Source organism: Strix aluco, chromosome 22, assembly GCF_031877795.1.
Source record: "Strix aluco isolate bStrAlu1 chromosome 22, bStrAlu1.hap1, whole genome shotgun sequence".
Lineage (NCBI taxonomy): Eukaryota > Metazoa > Chordata > Aves > Strigiformes > Strigidae > Strix > Strix aluco.
The window spans coordinates 5,445,394-5,463,924 of NC_133952.1; the positions used below are offsets into that span (position 1 = coordinate 5,445,394).

At 46.7% G+C, this 18,531-nt stretch overlaps 1 protein-coding gene across 10 annotated transcripts in view; it reads right to left on the reverse strand.

Moving 5' to 3' along the window:
• Positions 1-8,295: 8,295 nt before the first annotated feature.
• CASZ1 (castor zinc finger 1) overlaps positions 8,296-18,531 on the reverse strand; it is a 207,066-nt gene continuing 196,830 nt past the window's right edge. For 7 of the 10 annotated variants that reach the window (XM_074848245.1, XM_074848241.1, XM_074848242.1 and 4 more), the window contains 4 exons: positions 17,193-17,341; positions 15,058-15,292; positions 13,354-13,647; positions 8,296-9,979 (listed from right to left, as the gene is read on the reverse strand). In XM_074848245.1, coding sequence (XP_074704346.1) covers positions 8,730-9,979; positions 13,354-13,647; positions 15,058-15,292; positions 17,193-17,341 — 1,928 coding nt within the window. In that variant the 3' untranslated portion in view covers positions 8,296-8,729. The remainder of the gene's footprint in view (positions 9,980-13,353; positions 13,648-15,057; positions 15,293-17,192; positions 17,342-18,531) is intronic. The other 3 variants (XM_074848248.1, XM_074848246.1, XM_074848247.1) reach the window with 2 other exon arrangements.

Sequence of the window (18,531 nt, forward strand, 5' to 3'; positions counted from 1 at the left end):
GCTTTGTGTTATTATACCCAATGCCCAGTGAAAATATTTTTTCCAGGAAGTCTCAAGGCGTTTATTATCTATTAGCTGGTTGTTATCTGTTAATGGCTGGTTTCTATCTTAGTTCCCATACCTGAGCAACATGGACAGTACCAAATGCTGGCTTAATTAATTTTTTCTCCATTGTGTGAATGTTTTTTTCACTTTTTGTGTCTGTGTTCTGTCAAAATTTCTACTTCTGGCCTCTTGTCCTCTTATAGGCAGGAGGATGTGTTAGAATAACTCTTGCTAGCAGTCTTCCAAGGGAGCTAGAAGTCTCCAGTCCTGCCACCCAAGCAGAGGCATGCCCTATTTTCTCAACAGTAGGTTTCTCTAAAGCTGCAGCAGCATATATGTAGTTCCTTTTCCTGCCCTATGAATTCCCCTGAAACTGGGCTCCTGCGGCCATCTCAGCCACACTCATACCCAGGGGCTTGACTGCTGCTCTTCTGTGCGAAAATCCTGCTCAGTTCCAAACTTGATTCTCTAATCTAAAGGTATAAAGATGGGCTTAACAAACCTATTTCCCTAGCAAGTCTCCAGGTCTTTCTTAATGTCATTATGCCTTAGGAAGCCAGTGTTGAGCATTGGTCCTTGCGAGCTGTAAGTTATGCCCAGTATGTGTTATGTGTCACAACAGCTGCTTTTCCTCTCGCCCAGTAAGCATCAGAATTCTGAATTTCCTTCTGTCTGGGTGTAGGAGGCATTGTGCTACTAGAGTAAATATCCTCCCGGAGACAGACATGCTTTACTGCATTCTGTACTCAGCTGAGCAAGCTGTGAGGAGTATTTCACGGGGCACATGCTCCAGCTCTGCACACCTGATGGTGACACCGACTGCTCTGCAGTCTGGTCTTCACGGCGCCCCGTGAGCTGGCTGCTTGACTAAAGGGGAGTTAAGTTTGGAGCTGATAAGAACTTCTAAGAAAGATTCCTGCAAATTAAATGAATGGCTACCACAGTGTAGAAGCTGTTCCTTCTAGGTCTGGGACATAAGGAGAGGTGTAACCCAAAGTATTATTTTCCTAGTAATTTCTAAAAACACCCTTGCTAGACTCTCTGTGAGAAGCACTTGGATGAATAGTGATGATTGTCTTTCTGAGCCACTGTGATGGCTGTTACCTTGATTTTGGCCAACACTGATAATCTGCTATCTTTATTTCTGTCCTTGTTGGCCCTTATGGCTCCAGCAAGGACAGGTCTCCATGTGCTAAGGCTGGACTAGGCATGTTTGGTTAATGACATCTAAAAACCAGGATGATTGGAAGCAGCAGCAGAACCATCTGGTCTCCCATTCTGTGTCCTAGAATACCTTGAATGCTGCTTGTTTATATTTGAGGTGGTTGAACTTTTGCTGCTTCTATTGGTTTAAAGTCTTGAATTCTTTGGTGAGGGGAAAGCAGTGCTCCTCTGTTTGAGTTTTATCTTTGGGCTGGTGGCAAGGGATGCTCCCGCTGTGGGTGCCTGTGTTGGTGGGTGCTGCGGGAGACTTGGTAGTGTGCTGAAAAGTGGATATCCAGTGTCTTATGTAAAACAGGCAGTGTAGTTTTGTGGCGATGGGTGTAACTGTAGGGTCCTGCACTCGCAAAAAAAAAATGTTACAGGAGTACGCGTGATGTAATCAAAGTATAATGGCAGCAGCAACTGCCCAGTTTTTGTCGTGATGTTACAACAAGCAGCCTCACTAGGTCTCTGCTGCTCTCCACGGCTCGCCAACCGCAGGGGCTGGCTGCAGAGCTGCAGTGTCACCAGTTGCGAGGGCTTGGAACGACTGCAATAGTGAGGCTTTGATTTGTTCAACTTGCAGCGTCTCCCATGACTTAGTCATTCTTTTATGAAGTGCAGTCAGAGTTCCACAGAGAGCAGGCAAGTTCCAGCAAGAGCTTTCAAGCAGTGAGTCGTGCTGTTCACGTCCCCTGTCCAGTCCCCCCCCCGCCGCCCCTCCCCAAAAACAAAGTCATGTAAATATCCCATGTGCTGTGGGCAGAGCTCCAGTGAGAACAAACCGCTGTGCTCCGAGGTCGGATTAGGAGTGTGTTCAGATAATGACATCTGAAAACAGGATGGCTGGGAGCTGCAGCAGAGCAACGAGGGGGGCTTTGAAAGAGAGAGGAGTCTAATCCGCTCTGCTAATAAGGAGGCAGCTGCTGCCAATGCATCAGGCTTGGCTGCTTTGCTGCTCCTCGGTTCTGTGGCGGGTGGCAGCGAGGCGCAAAGACCGGGCTGCTTCGAAATGGGGGGGGGGGGGGGGGGGGCACCACACCACACCACACCACCCCACACCACCCAGGAGGGGTTTTCTTTGGGTAAAACAAGACCTTTGACATTGCTCTTCCGCCCATCCCCAGCAGCACTTTGGCGGGATGGGCATCAGAGCAGTGTTTCGTGCCAGGCCAGCGTCTAGGAGCAGTTCCTCTGGCACTGCAGAGGCTGTGGTGGAAGCTGAGAGGGGATGGCTACGCAGGCACCCAAATACCTGCCCTGGGCACAGAACCAGTTGCGTTTCCAGGGCACCCAAGCCCGGCCTGATCAGGACGTGTGCTGCTCTGTGTGCGGTCGTGCCTCACCAGTGGAAGAACAACTCGGGGGCGGGGGGCAGGGGAGTGTCAACACGGAGGCAGCTCTTATGCAGAGTTACATCTTGATACACGAACACAGCTCCCCAAGGGCTGTTGGGGTGTGTGCTTGCCGTGGTCTTCCACCGAGGGGTGAGTACTGAGGGGCATGTCGGGACGTGGCAGATACCGCGAGGGCAATTGCTTTAGAGCACATGAAGTGCTGTGAACACGCTTTTTCTGCCCCCCCCCCCCCCCCCCCCCCCCAAATAACTTGCTTACTTCCTTGTAAAATGGCATCCGCTACCTGTCCCCATCTGGCCCGTTCAGAGCAGGGATGCCAGTGACAAAAGCCTGTTCTAGCCCCGCCTCCGGTGTGGAAGTGCCCAGGCCTGGGATGAGTCCTGGACAGGAGGCTGGTGGGGACAGGCTGTGTTGAGCACGCAGTGGTTTTATCTAATCTATTGTTCCTTTGCAGTCAGCGCTCCTGGCAGTGTTGTGGCGCACTGGGGCTGTCAGGACACCCCCTTGCCTGAAAGCCTCTCTCCCCCCAGATGGCGGGTGCCATACTTCGCAAGCGCGTGGGGTACAGGAGTTTCTGCAGCAGGAAGCAGCTGTGGCGTGGCCAGGTAAGGAACGCTGTCTCTCAGATCTCTGATGCCTGGCACACAGCTTTATGCCTTCTTGAAAGTATATGGCTTCAACGCTGCGTGTTAGTGGAGATTAGTAGATTTATTAGCCCCCCCACCCATTCTATGCAGACAGGATGTTTCATTCATGCTCCTCATCTCCCTTTTGTTAGGGTGACAGTCAGACTAAATCTATTGATTTAGTGGCCTTTGAATGTCACGGTAAGGTTTCACATGGGTTACAGCAAGTGCCGTTCCACCGTGGGTCCCAGTCCACCACCCTGAGTTTGCAGGCCAACGTAGGGAGGGGAAAGTCAAAAGGTGAGCAGTCCCATCTCTAATCCCAGGTCCCAGTTTAGCAGATTGTGGAGATGGAAGCGTCACTGCTGTGAGGGGCCCCGATGAGCACTTCACATCAAACTAGAGGGCTCCTTAAAGAGCTGGGGGCCAGGCCATGTCAAGAGAACTCTGCTCTTACTGCACTTATCACCTCAGTACTAGTGCTAAAACAGGGGCTGCTAATGGGTGCAGGGCCAGGACTAGGACTGCAGGGCTTTAAAAGACCCAAACTGCTCCAAGACTTGTCAGCTCTTAAAAAAAATAAACCACCTCCTCAATCAAGAAGACAACTTGATCACTTAAAACTTTGGGGTTTTTTTTCCAGTTTTTATTGAGTGAAAATGTCAAACCTTGCATCAGTCATGCAAAAAAAAAAAAAATCAAATAAATAAAACACATATATTAAATTTCTAATAGCACTAAATTCAAGTGGAAAAATATTCAGTTCTTAATAACGCAGGTGCTGAAGAGACCAGATTCAAGTAAATCAGAGCACACCATCCTGTTTAGGGTGTTTTTTTTTCACTTTCTGCATTTTTGTCTCAAAACCTATATATATATCTATATATCTATATATATGTATATACATATAGATATATACACACACACATATATATGTGCATACATATTATTTTTATATTTATATATATACACATACATATTTATAAAACATTAAAAAGAGCATTGGTGGTTCAAGCATTTATTTCCCCCCCTCCCCCACGGAAAGAAAAATAAACAACAACAAAACAAAAAAAATTACACATTTAAAATTCAAAATGAGCTAGCAATGGCTTATAGTCCTAGTGTGCAATATGGATATTACAAAAGGCTAGAATCCTCCCTCTTTGTCTTTTTTTTTTCATTTTTATTTTTTAAAGTTGTTTTGTTTTTTTTTTTGCTACATTGGAAAATTTTTTTTAATTTTTTTTTTCTTTACAAAATTCCTTCCACGCAGACTTTAATCCAGTTGAGTTTGTGGCTAGAATGAACGATCTAGTCAATAGTTTTTATTTTATTTCATTTTTTTGCTCTTCAGCAGTGAATGGTAGCAGAATCAGGAGGGTCCATCTCAAGGTTTATTTTGTTTGGTTTTTATCTTGTTTTGGACAGAATAGTTCCATTTCCTCTCTCCTCTTTCCCCCTCCTCATACAGTTAGTTGGATCTCCCTCGCTTTCTCTGGTCATCCTTTTAAGCACATATTTCAACAGTATTGTATTAACAGTCCTATTGATATGGTAGCTTGAAGTGAAAAAACCACCTCGCTGTAATAGGGATCTTTGTGCTGTTGAGACCTTTGTTCAGAAAAGCACTTAAGCACGGGCTTAAACCTGTGCCCGTTCAGAAAGCATCTGCTTAAGAGTTTTGCTGAATTAAAGCCTTAACATGGCAGAATAAAAAGACGGGTTTAACTTTCTTGACTTTTTGTTGTTGTTGTTGCGAATAGAGACATAGTAAGAGATTTACAGAAACAAGACTTGGAGAAGGTTGAGTGAGACGCGCTCTGGGGGTAGGGCCAGCCTGGGGTGGCCACGTCCTGTGAGGGTTATCTGACCTTCTGCGGGGGTCAGGCGCTGCTCGGGTGCCGCATTTAGCAGTAGCCTGGTGGGAAAGAAATCTCGTTCCCTGTGCCAGCTCCCGGAGAAGAGTTGATAAAAGTTTGGGAGAAAGGCTGAGATGTTAGGGAGAAGTAGGGTGCCTTGGGGGAGAAAATGGTGTGCATAGATAAACACAGGCCCTTCTGGCACGCTCAGCCACGCAGAAGGACGTGTGAAACAGGGCCCCGTTCCAGCGCGGATCCTGGTGCAGCTGCACTGGCCGCACCTGCCTAAAGCTGCCTCCCGGGACGATGCGTTATAACATCCAGCGCCAGCCCGGCCTGAGCCCAGCTACTGGTAGATCTTTTACCCCTTTTCTCCACACACTTCTGCTTTCTCCCACTGTTGTGCAGTGATTCAGTCAGTGGAGTCTGGTGAGATATGAAAGGGGAGAGGTAAAAACACTGTCACAGTGCAGATTCCCAGCTCCCAGCAGCAGGGAAACAGCCCGTCTGTTGTGAACGGAATCAAGCGGCCCCAGCGAGCCCCGTGCCTCGCCCCTGCAACCAGGGATCCCCCGCGCCCGCAGCGCCAGCGGCGCTCACAGGCGGCTTCGAGAAGCCTGGCGGGGTCTTGGGTTGAAGGCAGTAGGCTCGATCCTGCTCCCACAGAAGTCACCAATATACATCGTGCTGATTTCAGTGGTACAAAATGAACACATCTGTTTTGCAAGATGTGGCTTGTGTTACATCCAAGGATTCCTCTTGGAGCCCATCACCACACTATCTAAGTAGTTGACTATGGGAAAAATGTACAAGTACAGAACCTGCAGCAAATGCCGTTAAAGTAAAATCATTTTGCCCCATCCCATTTCTAGAAATTCCAGGGCCTCATTCCCTCACTCTGCCCCAGGAACGTGAGCTTCATTATATTCAAGAATTGGGTTGTGCTAGAAAACACACAGTTGAGGGCAGGGGATATACCAAACAAAACAAAAACAAACAAACAAAAAAAAACCCCTATAAAAATAAAAGCCACACAAATAGCTGATAGAGGAAAAGAACTCCAAAGAATTAAATAAACTACAAACTAGTAATAACAATATTTCATTTGTTTTGTTTTCATTTGTTTCATCTCTACAAAATTCAAGTTAGAATTCGGAATCGTGCAGCTCCGGTCAGTGCTAGGAGTGTGAAGTCAGCCTCAAACCGTAGCATTAAGGCCCCCCTCCCCTGCCACCCCCTACAAACAAACACTACATTGAAGGGAAAAAAAAAAAAAAAAAAAAAAGAAGAGAAAAAAAAATTGCACACAATTAACCGTATCTAAGGGCTATCCAGAAGGCAGGTGACCCCCCCCTCATCCCCCTGGCATTGGTGGTTTCTCTTTTGTTCTATATATAGTAATAACCTTTACAGGAAAAATACTGTACAACTTTTTTTTTTTTTGCCTTTCCTTTTGAAACATTATCTGAACATTCTGTCCCCACATTTACACAGCTGAGCTGCTTGTTTATAAATCAGACCTGATCTGCACCAGTTCCTTAGGGAAATAATTAAAAAAAAGAAAAAAAGCAACCTAAACTTCTTGAGGCCTTTATCTGTTCAGGGTGAAAACAAATTATGGGGATCCCTTGGAGCTGAAGTGCTCATGGAGTTGGGGGAGGGGAGGGGGTGCCTGCATGGTGTTAGAAAAAATTCATTAGGTTTTCTTTTAAAAAAGGGACAAACTTCAGACACAAGGAACCTTTTGCTAGGCTGGTATACTTACAGACTGGCACTGAAATAACTATTGTCAGAATTAATTCATACGGCTAGTCCTTGTGGAGCCCAGGTGTATGCAGACAAGCCCTCTCTCCGAGCCTCAGGCGGGGATTTGGGGTCAAACAGCTACTGTCTCACCTGCCCGGGTCCGGGACAGTATCCTGTAGTGTGTGTTCCCAGACTGGGCCAGGAAAAGAGAGTAGGGAAGAGCTTGTAACCAGGGGAAAGCCCAAGCTGCTGGAGGTGGCAGGTCTCAACACAGTAGAGTTGCATTTGCTCATGCAGTGCCCAAGCTATTAGCCCTACTTGTCAGAATTTATCAGCATGGACCCAGAAATGCATTAATTCTTAGCTGGACTACATCCTGGCCTCAGCTAGCATCTCCCCCCGACTTTGAGTTCTTTGTGCTGCGGCAGCCTCATGTTTCGTAGCCACGACTGGGCCAACAACTACACATGTGCTGCAGAACAGTGTTGTCCCCCCGCCCCGCCCCAGCGCTGAGCAAAAGAGACCCCCAGTCTGAGCAGGGCAGCCCCCAGTGGGATCCCGGGTGCTTGCCTGCCTTCTCCTCCCTCTGCAGCGGTGCCTTCACCCTCTCCCAGAAGCCACCAGAGATCCGTATCGGTCCATGCAGGCAGACAGACTTGCCCCTCCCCAGTGAAAAGCTGGGGACGAGGGCTTGGGGACTGGGGACATACCTGGGTCAGAGAGCAAGTAGTATTTTCAAGGCTGCTTTAGTGGCTAGGACGCTCTTCTGCGAGCACGGTGCTCCTTGTGCTGCACCGTGGGACAGAGCGTCAGCTCACAACCTCCTGAGATGGGGATACTGAAGCACCACAAAAACGCCTCGCCCTCAACAGAGAGGAAGCACCTGGGGGTTGGGATGAGATGGAACTGGATGGGAGATTAACCCCAGTCCTCCAGTGTGACAGACCCTTTAACTGCCCGCTGTGTTCTTCCCGAGTTACTTCAGCTAAATCCCTACAGGCAGAACAGCAGGGATGAGGAGAGGTGTCCTACAGAGAAAGTGTAGACTGAGAAAGTTTTACAATATAAATAGCATTCAAAATTATTATCATTAATAGTAAAAAGGATCTGGAAGAACAGAGGAGTGTCCCATTCCCACCCCTGCTCATTCATTAATGCGTCCTCATTTAAGTGACAATAAATACCCACTCCCACCCTTGCTGTCTGATGCCATTCATTTAATGCTGGAGAAAGAAGGGGGGAGGGGTGGAGAGAGAGAGAGCGAGAGAGAGCGCGCACCCCTCACCCCCTCCTTCCCACTGGCAAAAGCTGAGCTAGTTGTCTTTGTGACACCAATTCCTTGAATTTTATATATGTGTGTGTGTGTGTACATTATATATAGAGAGACACACACACAAATATATATTTCTAAAATTCATTACCTGTTGTTCCCACCCACCCCCCCTCCAAGAAGTGGAGATTATTATTAATATCGTACAACTGAAAACATGGAAAAATAAAACCCAGAAAGAAAAATGGGGGGATAGAGCCCCACCCATAACAAAGGGTCCCCAGATGGGCACAGGCCCCACGCACCATGCAGGGAGCAAGGAAAAGCAGCCGGTACCCTCAAGGTTCATGTCCGTATAAAAGGGTATTTTTTGCTGCATCCTGCCCCCATGTTCTGTGATCTGCAGAATGAAGTGATGCAGCACCAGTCCTGCTGCGAACCTGTCTCTCTTATGGGGCCTGTGGAGGAGCATGGGTTTCCTTCCTTCCTCTCTCTCTCGTGTGTGTGGCACGGAGTTTGTTTTTCACTTGCCATCCCAATCTTTGTTCTTGCCTCATATGGGGTCCTCTTAGTAATTCTGTGTAAGAGCAAAACCAAACCACTGCCGCTGTTGTCTCTAAGATTAAGGAGAAGCTGCTGGAGCAACAGTAGAGGCTGGGGCAGCAGCTGGAGCTGGAGCAGGAGTTGGGGCTGGAGTTGGGGCTGGCTCGCCCTGGGGCCTGGAAGCATCACCGTGGTCTGTGGAAGAAGCAGCCTCCTCTGGTTCTCCATCTTCTTTAGTGGCCAGGCCCTCAGGGTCAGGCAGCGATTCTTCAGAATCTGTGTTCAAGTCTTCCTCCTCATCATCCTCCTCATCGTCGTCATCATCCTCCTCCTCTTCATCATCCTCCTCTTCTTCATTCATCTCCTCCTCGTCATCCTCTTCATCCTCTTGGGAAGAGTCATCCTCGTCCTCCACCTCCCCAGAGCCGGATGCCACCGCCCCCCTCTCCTGAGGCGCGGTCCCGGCTCTGCTCGGCGACGGACCCTCAGTGACTTCCGATGGCTTCTTGCTGAGGTCCAGGGAATCATTGAGGCCCACACCAGCCGCATTCTGCAGGAAGAAGAGGGAGCTGTTGTTGTCAGTGCTGAGGTTGAGGGAGCTGTCCAGGTTGATGGAAGAGTTCTGGATGTCATACTCAAGAGTGGAGTGGGCAAGGCCCTCGGGGCCAGGCGAGATGGCAGGAAGCTCCCCTCGCTCCTGCTTCTCGTGTTTGCGCTTGTGCGAGTCCATCTGTGACATGCCCACCACTGTGTGTTTGCAGCCAGGGTAGGTGCAATGGAAGTGGGAGCACTTGAGTTTGTACTTGCAGTCAGGCACCTCGCAGTCCACGCTCGAGCTGAACTGGCAGAAGCCAGCGGCGCTGATGACATCCTGCTTGCCGTGGTGCTTACGGTGGGCTGTCACCTTAGTGCTGTCGGTGCAGCGGAAGCCACAGCGCAGACAGTGGAAGTGTGTGCTATTGCCAGAGAACTGACAGTCTGGGAAGTTGCAACTCAGCGAAGACTTGAAGCGTTTGAAATCATCCAAAACCAGGTTGTCAACACGATCGTGATGCTGGGCGTGCTTGTACATGTGGGTACGGCCACAGAACTTGTAGCCGCAATTCTCCCGCGTGCAGTGGTAGTGGGTAACCTTGAGAGAGAATTGGCAGCTGGAGTCCTTGCAGTCCTCGTAGAGGTCATAGCGCCGAAATCCCTCCAGCATCATCCCTTCATCCAGCATCTTGCGTGAGGATGCGGTCTTGCGGCGCTTGCCAAACGGGGACATGTCCTCAATAATCCAGAAACGCTTTTTGGCCCCCGAGGCAGTTGGCATAGTGATGGTATTCCCTGAGGAGAAAAAGCGGAGAGCGGTGTTGCTGACAGCCAGGTCTCTCTTCATCTCCTAAGCACCCTGGCAAGCTCTGCATTTGCCAAGACACAACGCTGCAACTGTTCCCACCCAGCAGCTCATCCCTCAAGCTCTAAGTAAGCCCAAACTCTGGATCGTTGGGCTGGCTGATACTTGCTGGACATCGCTTCCTCAATTTTCAGCATATCCCACCTTGCCTCCAATTGCTGCCCTGGTATACTTGATACTGTCCAAATGCTGACTGTTGCTTCTCTGTTTTGCTACTCTCACAGTTTCTCCTGCTGCTTAGTTAATCTCTAGTCCTATTTTCCTCAAATCAGACTTTAATACAGAGGCGCTGGCCTGTTCCAGTCTAAGGACTGAGGCGTATTACTGAAGTTCACTGGGGCTGAGTGGTAAAAGAGTTTAAGCACGCTGAAAACTGGTACGTGTATACTGTTTTCCCCTGTCCAGGCTCTTGTAATACACTGCGACTGCCAAGGACAGGCAGGAAGTGAAGGAAGATCCCATGCGTGATTAAAACTGCAAGGGGGGGAATTTATAGAAATAGGATGGACTTTGGCCAGGAGACTGCAACATCCCTCACTGTAATGAGCCTACATATTACGATGAGTGCACTTAGAAAGACAGATGGACAGATGTTCAATGGGGCTAATTCTCATCATCACTAGCCAGTGGACTCTGAGAGAAAATACCAGTTCTACAGTTTTCCCTTGGGTCTCAAAAATCACATGATGCCCCTAGTAAATAAAGAGCCCTCATCTATCTTCCACTTTCATTCACAGGGCCAGCATAACTGGCTAGTGCTCACGTCCCCTAGGATCAAGCTGACATCAAGGACTCGACCTCATTATATCTATTAACTTTTTTTTTCTTCTCTGCTTGCTACTTCCAGAATCAAACCACAATCTCCAGTATCAACATGCAGCACAGACAAGGTTGGAGGCAAGAATTTCTCACCAGGTGCAGAATTGTGAGTGTAATTGGAAATTATAGCTTGCAACAAAAACATACTTCCCCCCCCCCCCCCCCTTCATGCTGAAACTGCCAACCTCTTAAAAAGAGGCATGATTTGTGACATGCAGTGCCTGGGGCCTGAGACTCCAGAGCAGCCTGCATCCTTGTTTAGGAGACTGAAGAAAGAGTCATCTGTTTGACTGCTGTAGAATTGGGTTTTTTGTCTGGCTGATAAGCAGGTATTAAAAGTGATTAATGCTATTTTTGCCATATCTGGCCCTTCCAATGACATCCCTTTAAGAGAAAGTGGTGATCATTGAAGGAAGCCTCCGAAAGTTAAACTGGCCCTTATTGAAAAATACAAGTCAATGGAAATGGCAGCAGCAACCCAATCTCCTGCACAGTTCCCATGGCCAGGCTGTACAGGTTGCAGGATAAGCAAAGAACAAAAGATTTTTCCATGCCCATTCGTTACGTGGCACTTTTGCTCAGACTGCAAATAAGGACGCCAGCTTGGGGCATCCATGGTGAGACCATCTTAGTGACACAGAGCTGGTGGAAACTGCACATTAAGGCTAATTTAACCTGCTACCAGTGAAAGAATAACTTTCTGTCACTGTAGATTTTAAATTAGCAAGCTCTTAGCTATAGAATCTGTGACCAATTAACTCTCTGCTCCCCCTCTAAACATCTGGTATTGTAAAATGTAGTTCTTCGCTTCCAGGCGACTAGTGCAAGAGCATCGTTGCCTGGACAAATTGCTGCTATCCAGATCAGCTCCTTCTTTTAAAAAAATTACAGCCAAGTCTTTCTTTTGTCATTAGTATGAATGCTCAGCTTGTCTGCCTTCAGACAGGAATATGGGATAAGCCATCTTGGGGGTAAGACTCTGGATAGGAAATCTGGGAAATAAGTAGAACTTAAATTTTACCTGTTTTAAACTCAATGTTATCTGCCCAGCTTTTACAACAGTTCAAACAGATGTGCTTAGAACTTTAGTTAAACCAATTCTGTTTTCTCATACAGGCAAAGTTTCAGAGCAAGGGCATGAAAAAGAGAGATGATAACCTGGTAGACTCTCCTCCTTTAGCCACTAGACAACGTTCAGTCCCTAGCACCCAACTGAAGATTACAAGCCTCAACAGATGTAATCCCAAGTAAATCTCAATGGTAAGTGCCTGGCGTAGGGCTTGTCTTTTCAACTACTAATAATGTAAACATTCACAAAACTATAGAAAGGTAAAAAGAAAAGAAACTTAAAAATATATAATTAGAGGAAAGCACAGCACAAGGTTAAGATATTTCAGGTTGCGTGCAAATCAGTTTTTCAAAAAAAAAAAAAAAAGCAGCAAAAATACAGTTTCTTGTGAATGTTGTCCATTGGAACACACTCCTCTGGACAGGGCAAGGATCTTTCTCCTGCCAAGTCCCATGAGAAAAACCTGTGAACTTCCAAGTGGAGTTGGTCCTCCAGCCATACTCCCAACCATTTACCTTGGATTTGTGCATTACTAAAACTGGCAGGAAGAATGACTGGGACATTTGTAGGCTGCCAGAATCCTCTTAAGTGTGAACTTTAAGCACAAATATGCCCTTAATTAACTAGAAAAGAGCTGGGAGTTTGGAAAAGAAGCCAAAACTGAGACACACCCTAAAAAACATTCCCAGCTGGAATGAGAATCCCCAGCCTGAGACATCTCTGATCTTAGTCACACATGGGAAACATGGCAGCTTAAAACTAAAAATCTAGATGTATTTTCTGCAGCTGTTAAGAGCAGATATAAATAACAGTGAGTGTGAGAAACAGCCTGAGCTGTCTGATGATGTCATCGTAGTGACACTGACTGTACTGTACTCTGTTACTTGTGCTGGGGAAAGCAGCCCTGAATTTTATGGCTTCGTATATGAATAGGAAGCAGTGAAGCTTACAAGATCAATAAAAGTACAGGAACTGAGGACCCTGTCAGATATTTACCTGCAGAGATGTGTGAGTTGGGTGGCCTGGAAGATCTAAACAAGAATTCCAAGTCCCATTAATGCTACATGAGCAAAAGTTTGCTTTGTGGCCACCCTGCTGTTATCAAGAGGCTGAAAGTGCATTTTAACTATGGATTTTGTTAGGTTTTTCTCATAGTTTGGAATTGGTGGAAATTGCTCTCTGGTATCCAAATGTCTCTCAGTGATCTGCTGTGGTTCTGGTTACCCTTCTTAGCTGTGGTTACTGTGTCAGCAGACAAAAGGAGTAGGCATGGAGGGGCCCTTGGATAAAGTTAAATAAGACACAGAGTGATGTATGCTTTTTTACTGACCCAGAGGTACAGAGAAAAAAATGTGGGCAGGGTGAGTGGGGAAGGAGATGGGCACAGGACACAGAGAGAAAGCAAAGAAGTGTTACCTGCTGCATCCTGAACTAAGGGAACGTCACTTTTTACTGGAGTTGGAGTGGCAATGATGGGCGAAAACCCAGTGGTGCTGGCGGCAGGCATGACAATGCCTCTGCTGGATCCAAGAGTGGCACTGAGCAGAGAGTATGAGAGACAAGATGGAGAGAAAAGATAGGGGAGGGTGGGAAGGGGAGACCTAAGCAGGGCTTGTGAGAAAGATGGAGGCAGAGATGGTGGTTGAGGTTGTGGTGCATTGTGGGTAGCATCATCGGCAGCAGCAGTAGCAGTAGAAGGAACCAGGCAGCCTGGAGAATGTGGAGAGAAAAAAAAGCAGAAAAAAAGGAAAAAAACCAAAACAAAACAAAACAACAAAACCAAAACAAAAAAACAAAACAAAACAAAAAACAAAAGAACTGAAATGAGAACCCAAGAGCAGAAGCAATATGATGAAAATGGAAAATACATTCACAAATGTATGAAACAGAACTGTAACAGAGAAGAAACAGAAGGTGAGGAACTGACAGCATCAGGAAGAGGAGGGTTGTCCCTGCAGAAGGTAAGGTGGCTTTAGTGGCGTGGGGGAAGAGCTACAGGCTTTCATGCAGAAAGTCCTGCTTGTCTGGTCCTTGTTCATCTATGTGGCACCAGCTCATACCAACTAATAGCTGTGAGGCGGTCGCACGCTCGGGGCAGTGGGGTTGCTCGCGGCCCAGGCAGCAGTGGGGGCTGTTCCCTAGGAAGCGTGAGGCGGGCCGGGCAGCGTGCTGACAGAGGAGAGAGTGCCAGGGACCACTGTCCCACCAGAACTCTTTGGAGGAGCTTTAATGTCATGGGACAACCACTGTCATGACCCAGCAGTGTTCGTACAACATAGGGTTAGATGTGCTATATGATAACCTTCATCTAACTGCTGTGGGACGGAAAGGTAGGAAAATGTGTACGAAATTAAAGCAAACTCAGTGAGGCAGCCTGTGTAGAATGTAACACTTAACCCTGGGAACGACAGCTAAGAGATCCCTGGATCACCACTAGATGATAACAGAATTCATAAAAGATATCTGACTACTGAAAAGATAACCCTGTAACACAGGGCAGCGGGAGATGGCTACACGTTATCCTGGCAAACGGGAAACAATGGCAGAAACTTACTTCCAAAAAGAGGGGATGATGGAGGTCTGCTCTGTGCAACACAGCACAAAACAGAACAAGAGCTTCTGCATGAGGAAGGGAGCTCAGAGAGCTGCTTTTATGTGTTGCTTTCTGAAGATGTGGTAGGTTTTTTCCCCTGTGTATATAATATTTGCTATTGTACAGTCTTTCTGTACCTCAACAGTGTAGGAAAGTGCCTGACTTCAGATGCTGCATAATGAAATACAAACAGTATTGGGGGAAATGCCAAGTTCAGAAGAGGCCCACAACTTTTTTTTTAAATCAGTTAGTAAAACAGATCCAACTCCAAGACACAGGAAAACAACCTCTCTTCAGGGGAGAAAAAAGATACGCTGTTAGTTCATGGATGCTTGAGGCACACATTTTGATGGATTTCTTCTCACAAATGATAGAGGGAGCTGGGTTAGTACGAGGCACTATTGTGAAGCTGGTACAGTGCATATTTTAAGGTGCAATTGTTCCTTGGCCTCTCTTCATGAGTTTATCTCCCAAGAGAGCAGGCAACTGATGATCCATTTCACCCCCCCCACCCCCTTCTCTCTTACCTGCTGATGTACTTTCGTTGCCCACTGGAGTGCTGGAGCAGCTGCGGTCCATGTTGGAAGATTCGGAGGAGATACCCCCAGGGCTACAGCCAGTGTAATCCATGTACTCATCTGTTTCAGTGTCCATCATGCTTGGGGGTCCCTGAAAGGAAGCTGGGGTTCCTGATGAGGCTGGGCTGGGTGCCATGCTGCCAACCTGGGGGAGATTTTCATTTCTTGGAGTGTGGCCAATAACCTGCAGCAAGAAAACAGGACGGGGACTTTCACACCAAAAGCAAGATGCCAAGACCAAAACCATCTGTCTGCACGTTTATTTCTCTCTGACACAGTTCATGAGGGATAGCTGGAACATGCTCGTGAGTGGAACCCATGGTACTATGGCTACGAGCGTGAATCTTCCTTCACTGGGAGCTCAGAGCATTAGACTTGGCACATGCATCCTGGTATGTGAATTGTGATGCGCTCAGAGGCTGGGAGTGTTAATCTTGGCACCGCTTTCCTGGTGTGTGGATTCTGATGCATTCAAAAACAGGAGGTGTTAATCTTGGCGTTACTACCTTACCGTGTAGGTCCTGTTGCATTTAGAGACTGGAAATACAACTACTGACATGACTGTCCTAGCGCCTGCATGTTGAGACACTGCAACAGGGGAATGCAGGCTGACACCAGGGATGTGTGTGTGTGCTGTGTTCATGTGCAGCTGCTGTGGCCTGGCACGGCGTGGTCCTCTCTGGGTACTTACACGGGTAGGTACCAAGACACACCACTGCCCGCCCGCTGAGCACCGAAGCATGGGAAAAAGCGGAGGTAGGACATTTAAATGCAGAAAGGCAGTGGCGGTACAGCGCGCTCTCTGGCTTTGCCACGTGCCCTGATCAGTGGTTTCATCCCTGCTTTGTTGTTTGCTGGACTGCTCCCTGGGCTAAGCACAGCAGTAGAGTAAGACAGCACTGTATGCTCCCAGGATTCTCAGGCCATGATTACTACTTCTCCACTGCTGAAGTGACACAGGATTGCCAGTGAAAGGAGATGGAGGTCAAAACTAGCTTCTTCCGCCCAGCATGCACTACAGTTCTTAGGGCTAGACTCATCATGTACTAGAAGAGTAGTGAAGACAAATCTAGTTGTTAAATCTCTCCTAAGTTTGATTGTTTTACCTAAGCTTTTCACGTTAAGAACAAAAGGTACCACACCAGTTCCTTGGCACCTGTGAACTCATTAAATCCAACAGCAGTAGACTTGAACAATTAACTTATCGACAGTACTTAATAACTAACAGGGACCTTTAATTCCCATGTTGTGCAATGAAAGGGGGTTCACATCTTCCTTTTACAGGTGGCCCCTTTTTTTTTTCATGTACCAGAAGATGTCCTTAGGGTCAGATCTGTCACAGGCGTTTAAATAAAGCTAACTTGTTTCATCTCCCAAGTCAATGGAAGTTAAAGCAACTAAGGAATAAGAAGCAGCAGGAGGTTGCAGGACTGCTGCCATTCTGAGCAGCAGCTCAGCGCTGCAGTTGAAACTCTTGAATTTATTCATGGAATAGACAAACCTAATCTGCCAGTTGCTCTCAGTTACATGTTAGAAAAGAAGCAAGTGTATTGCTCTGCTACTTCCTGAGAGAGGACAAGTTCCCCAAACTAACTCCAAATCAATAAGGGAAGAGAAATTTCAAGTATTTCTCCCATCCTAGGTGGAAGCAGCAAATAATTCTTTATGGGCAACAGGAAATGTTTGCTTTAACCAGCACGTTCAATTCTTCCACATCCTAAGCACTTTAATTTTAATAAGTCAACTGGTGTATGAGAGAGCAGGGAGGGAGTGCAAGTTGTAAATATGAGTATTTTTAGTGTTATCCTCCGTACATTTTTTTCTCCGTAATTCACAACGAAAAGCTGTTTACACTCAGTAATGCCTTGATGTCTATGCTTCATCGTTTTCCTTCATATGGTAGAAGTCCAACCAGGTGAAGCTACCTTGGGTGAACTTGCATATCCCGGTTGCATCCCCCAGTGCAGACTTACATCCTTAAGAGTCTGGGTACAAGTGTCTTGGCACTAAAGCAGTTCTGCAGCAAGCAACCAAAGGGACCAACACTACATGTGAATCTACAACTTAAATAACCAGTGAGTCACCTGAGTAGGAACACGATCAAAGTTCTTCCCCAGCATCCTTCTCATGTGCTTTCTGGCATGGGATGTCATTTGGTGCTTGAGCAGGAAGGAGAACTGGCAGCCCTCTCGAATGCAGTGGAAGTGGCTGTTCACCTGGTTGTATTTGCAACCTACAGACACAAAACCATTGTATGTAGCACATGAAAGGTACCAAGAGGGAAGGGGACTGTAGGGAAGATGATCTGGAGACGGGTCAAGGCTGCTGCTACATGGATTTCTGGTGGATTGAAGATTATCAATAGTCACAGGTTCTTCAGGATCAGTCCTGAATGAGAAAAAACATGAGCTTTTGCCTGCTGAGCAACTGCAAGAGAGGATTACAGTGTACACAGATGTAAGAAGTGAGCCTGAGCTGCAGACCAGTCCCATCCCTCTTTGTTTTGTTATAAAGAAAGGAACATTGCCATTACATCTAGTAGCCTAATGCTCTCCAGTCCTAGCTAGTGCCTTTTCCTTTTCAAACAAAATGAAGACATTTAACTGTATCATAGAAATTATAATCAAAAATACATGCTCATAATTAGGTTAGAAATGAAAAGTTCTTTTTCTCTTTTTTCCTTTAACTGTGCTCTCAAAAAAGCAGTCTCTTAAAAGCTCTAGCTCTGGACAGTGTATGCTCTCTGGTCAGATAGAAATGAGCCAGGAAGTGTTTATTGCCACTCCAAATTTGTTGTGTAATAGGGGCAGCTACTAACCAACAAGCAATTTATATGGGTTCTGGCATACAGCACTTGACACATTTTGCTCCTCGTGGATAGTGCCATGCATGCTGGGAGTTTGTGTCTCTCCTTAATGGACAATTTTAAACAGCTACATTCTATAGCTGATAAGTAATGCTTTGTTATAGTTAAAACACAGCTATATCAATAATCAGGTTCTGTCTGTTCTCCATCATCCCTTGGCCATACCCTTATATACACAGAGGTACAGACAGGCTCAGTTTTACTCATCTGTCTACACCCATCCACCTTTATTTATGTACATACGTATTTTTCATCTCTCTCTCCCTCTCCCCATGCATACACACATGTATATATTTACACATGCACAAGCACACATATAAAAAAAATAATCTATTGTATGTGTTTGTTCAGAAACATTCACAGCCCTTAAAGCAGCCCAGTGCTTTCTGCACCTGCTATAGATACCTACGCAACATAAAAAGCACGTACAGAGCAGCAGACGTGCATTTACATGTTGGTATAACCGTATACACCTACACAAACACATCCAGCTACACCATCCCGTCATGCTGCCTGTATCTACCCAGGCAAACGCAGAGTGCTGCCTAAACATATGT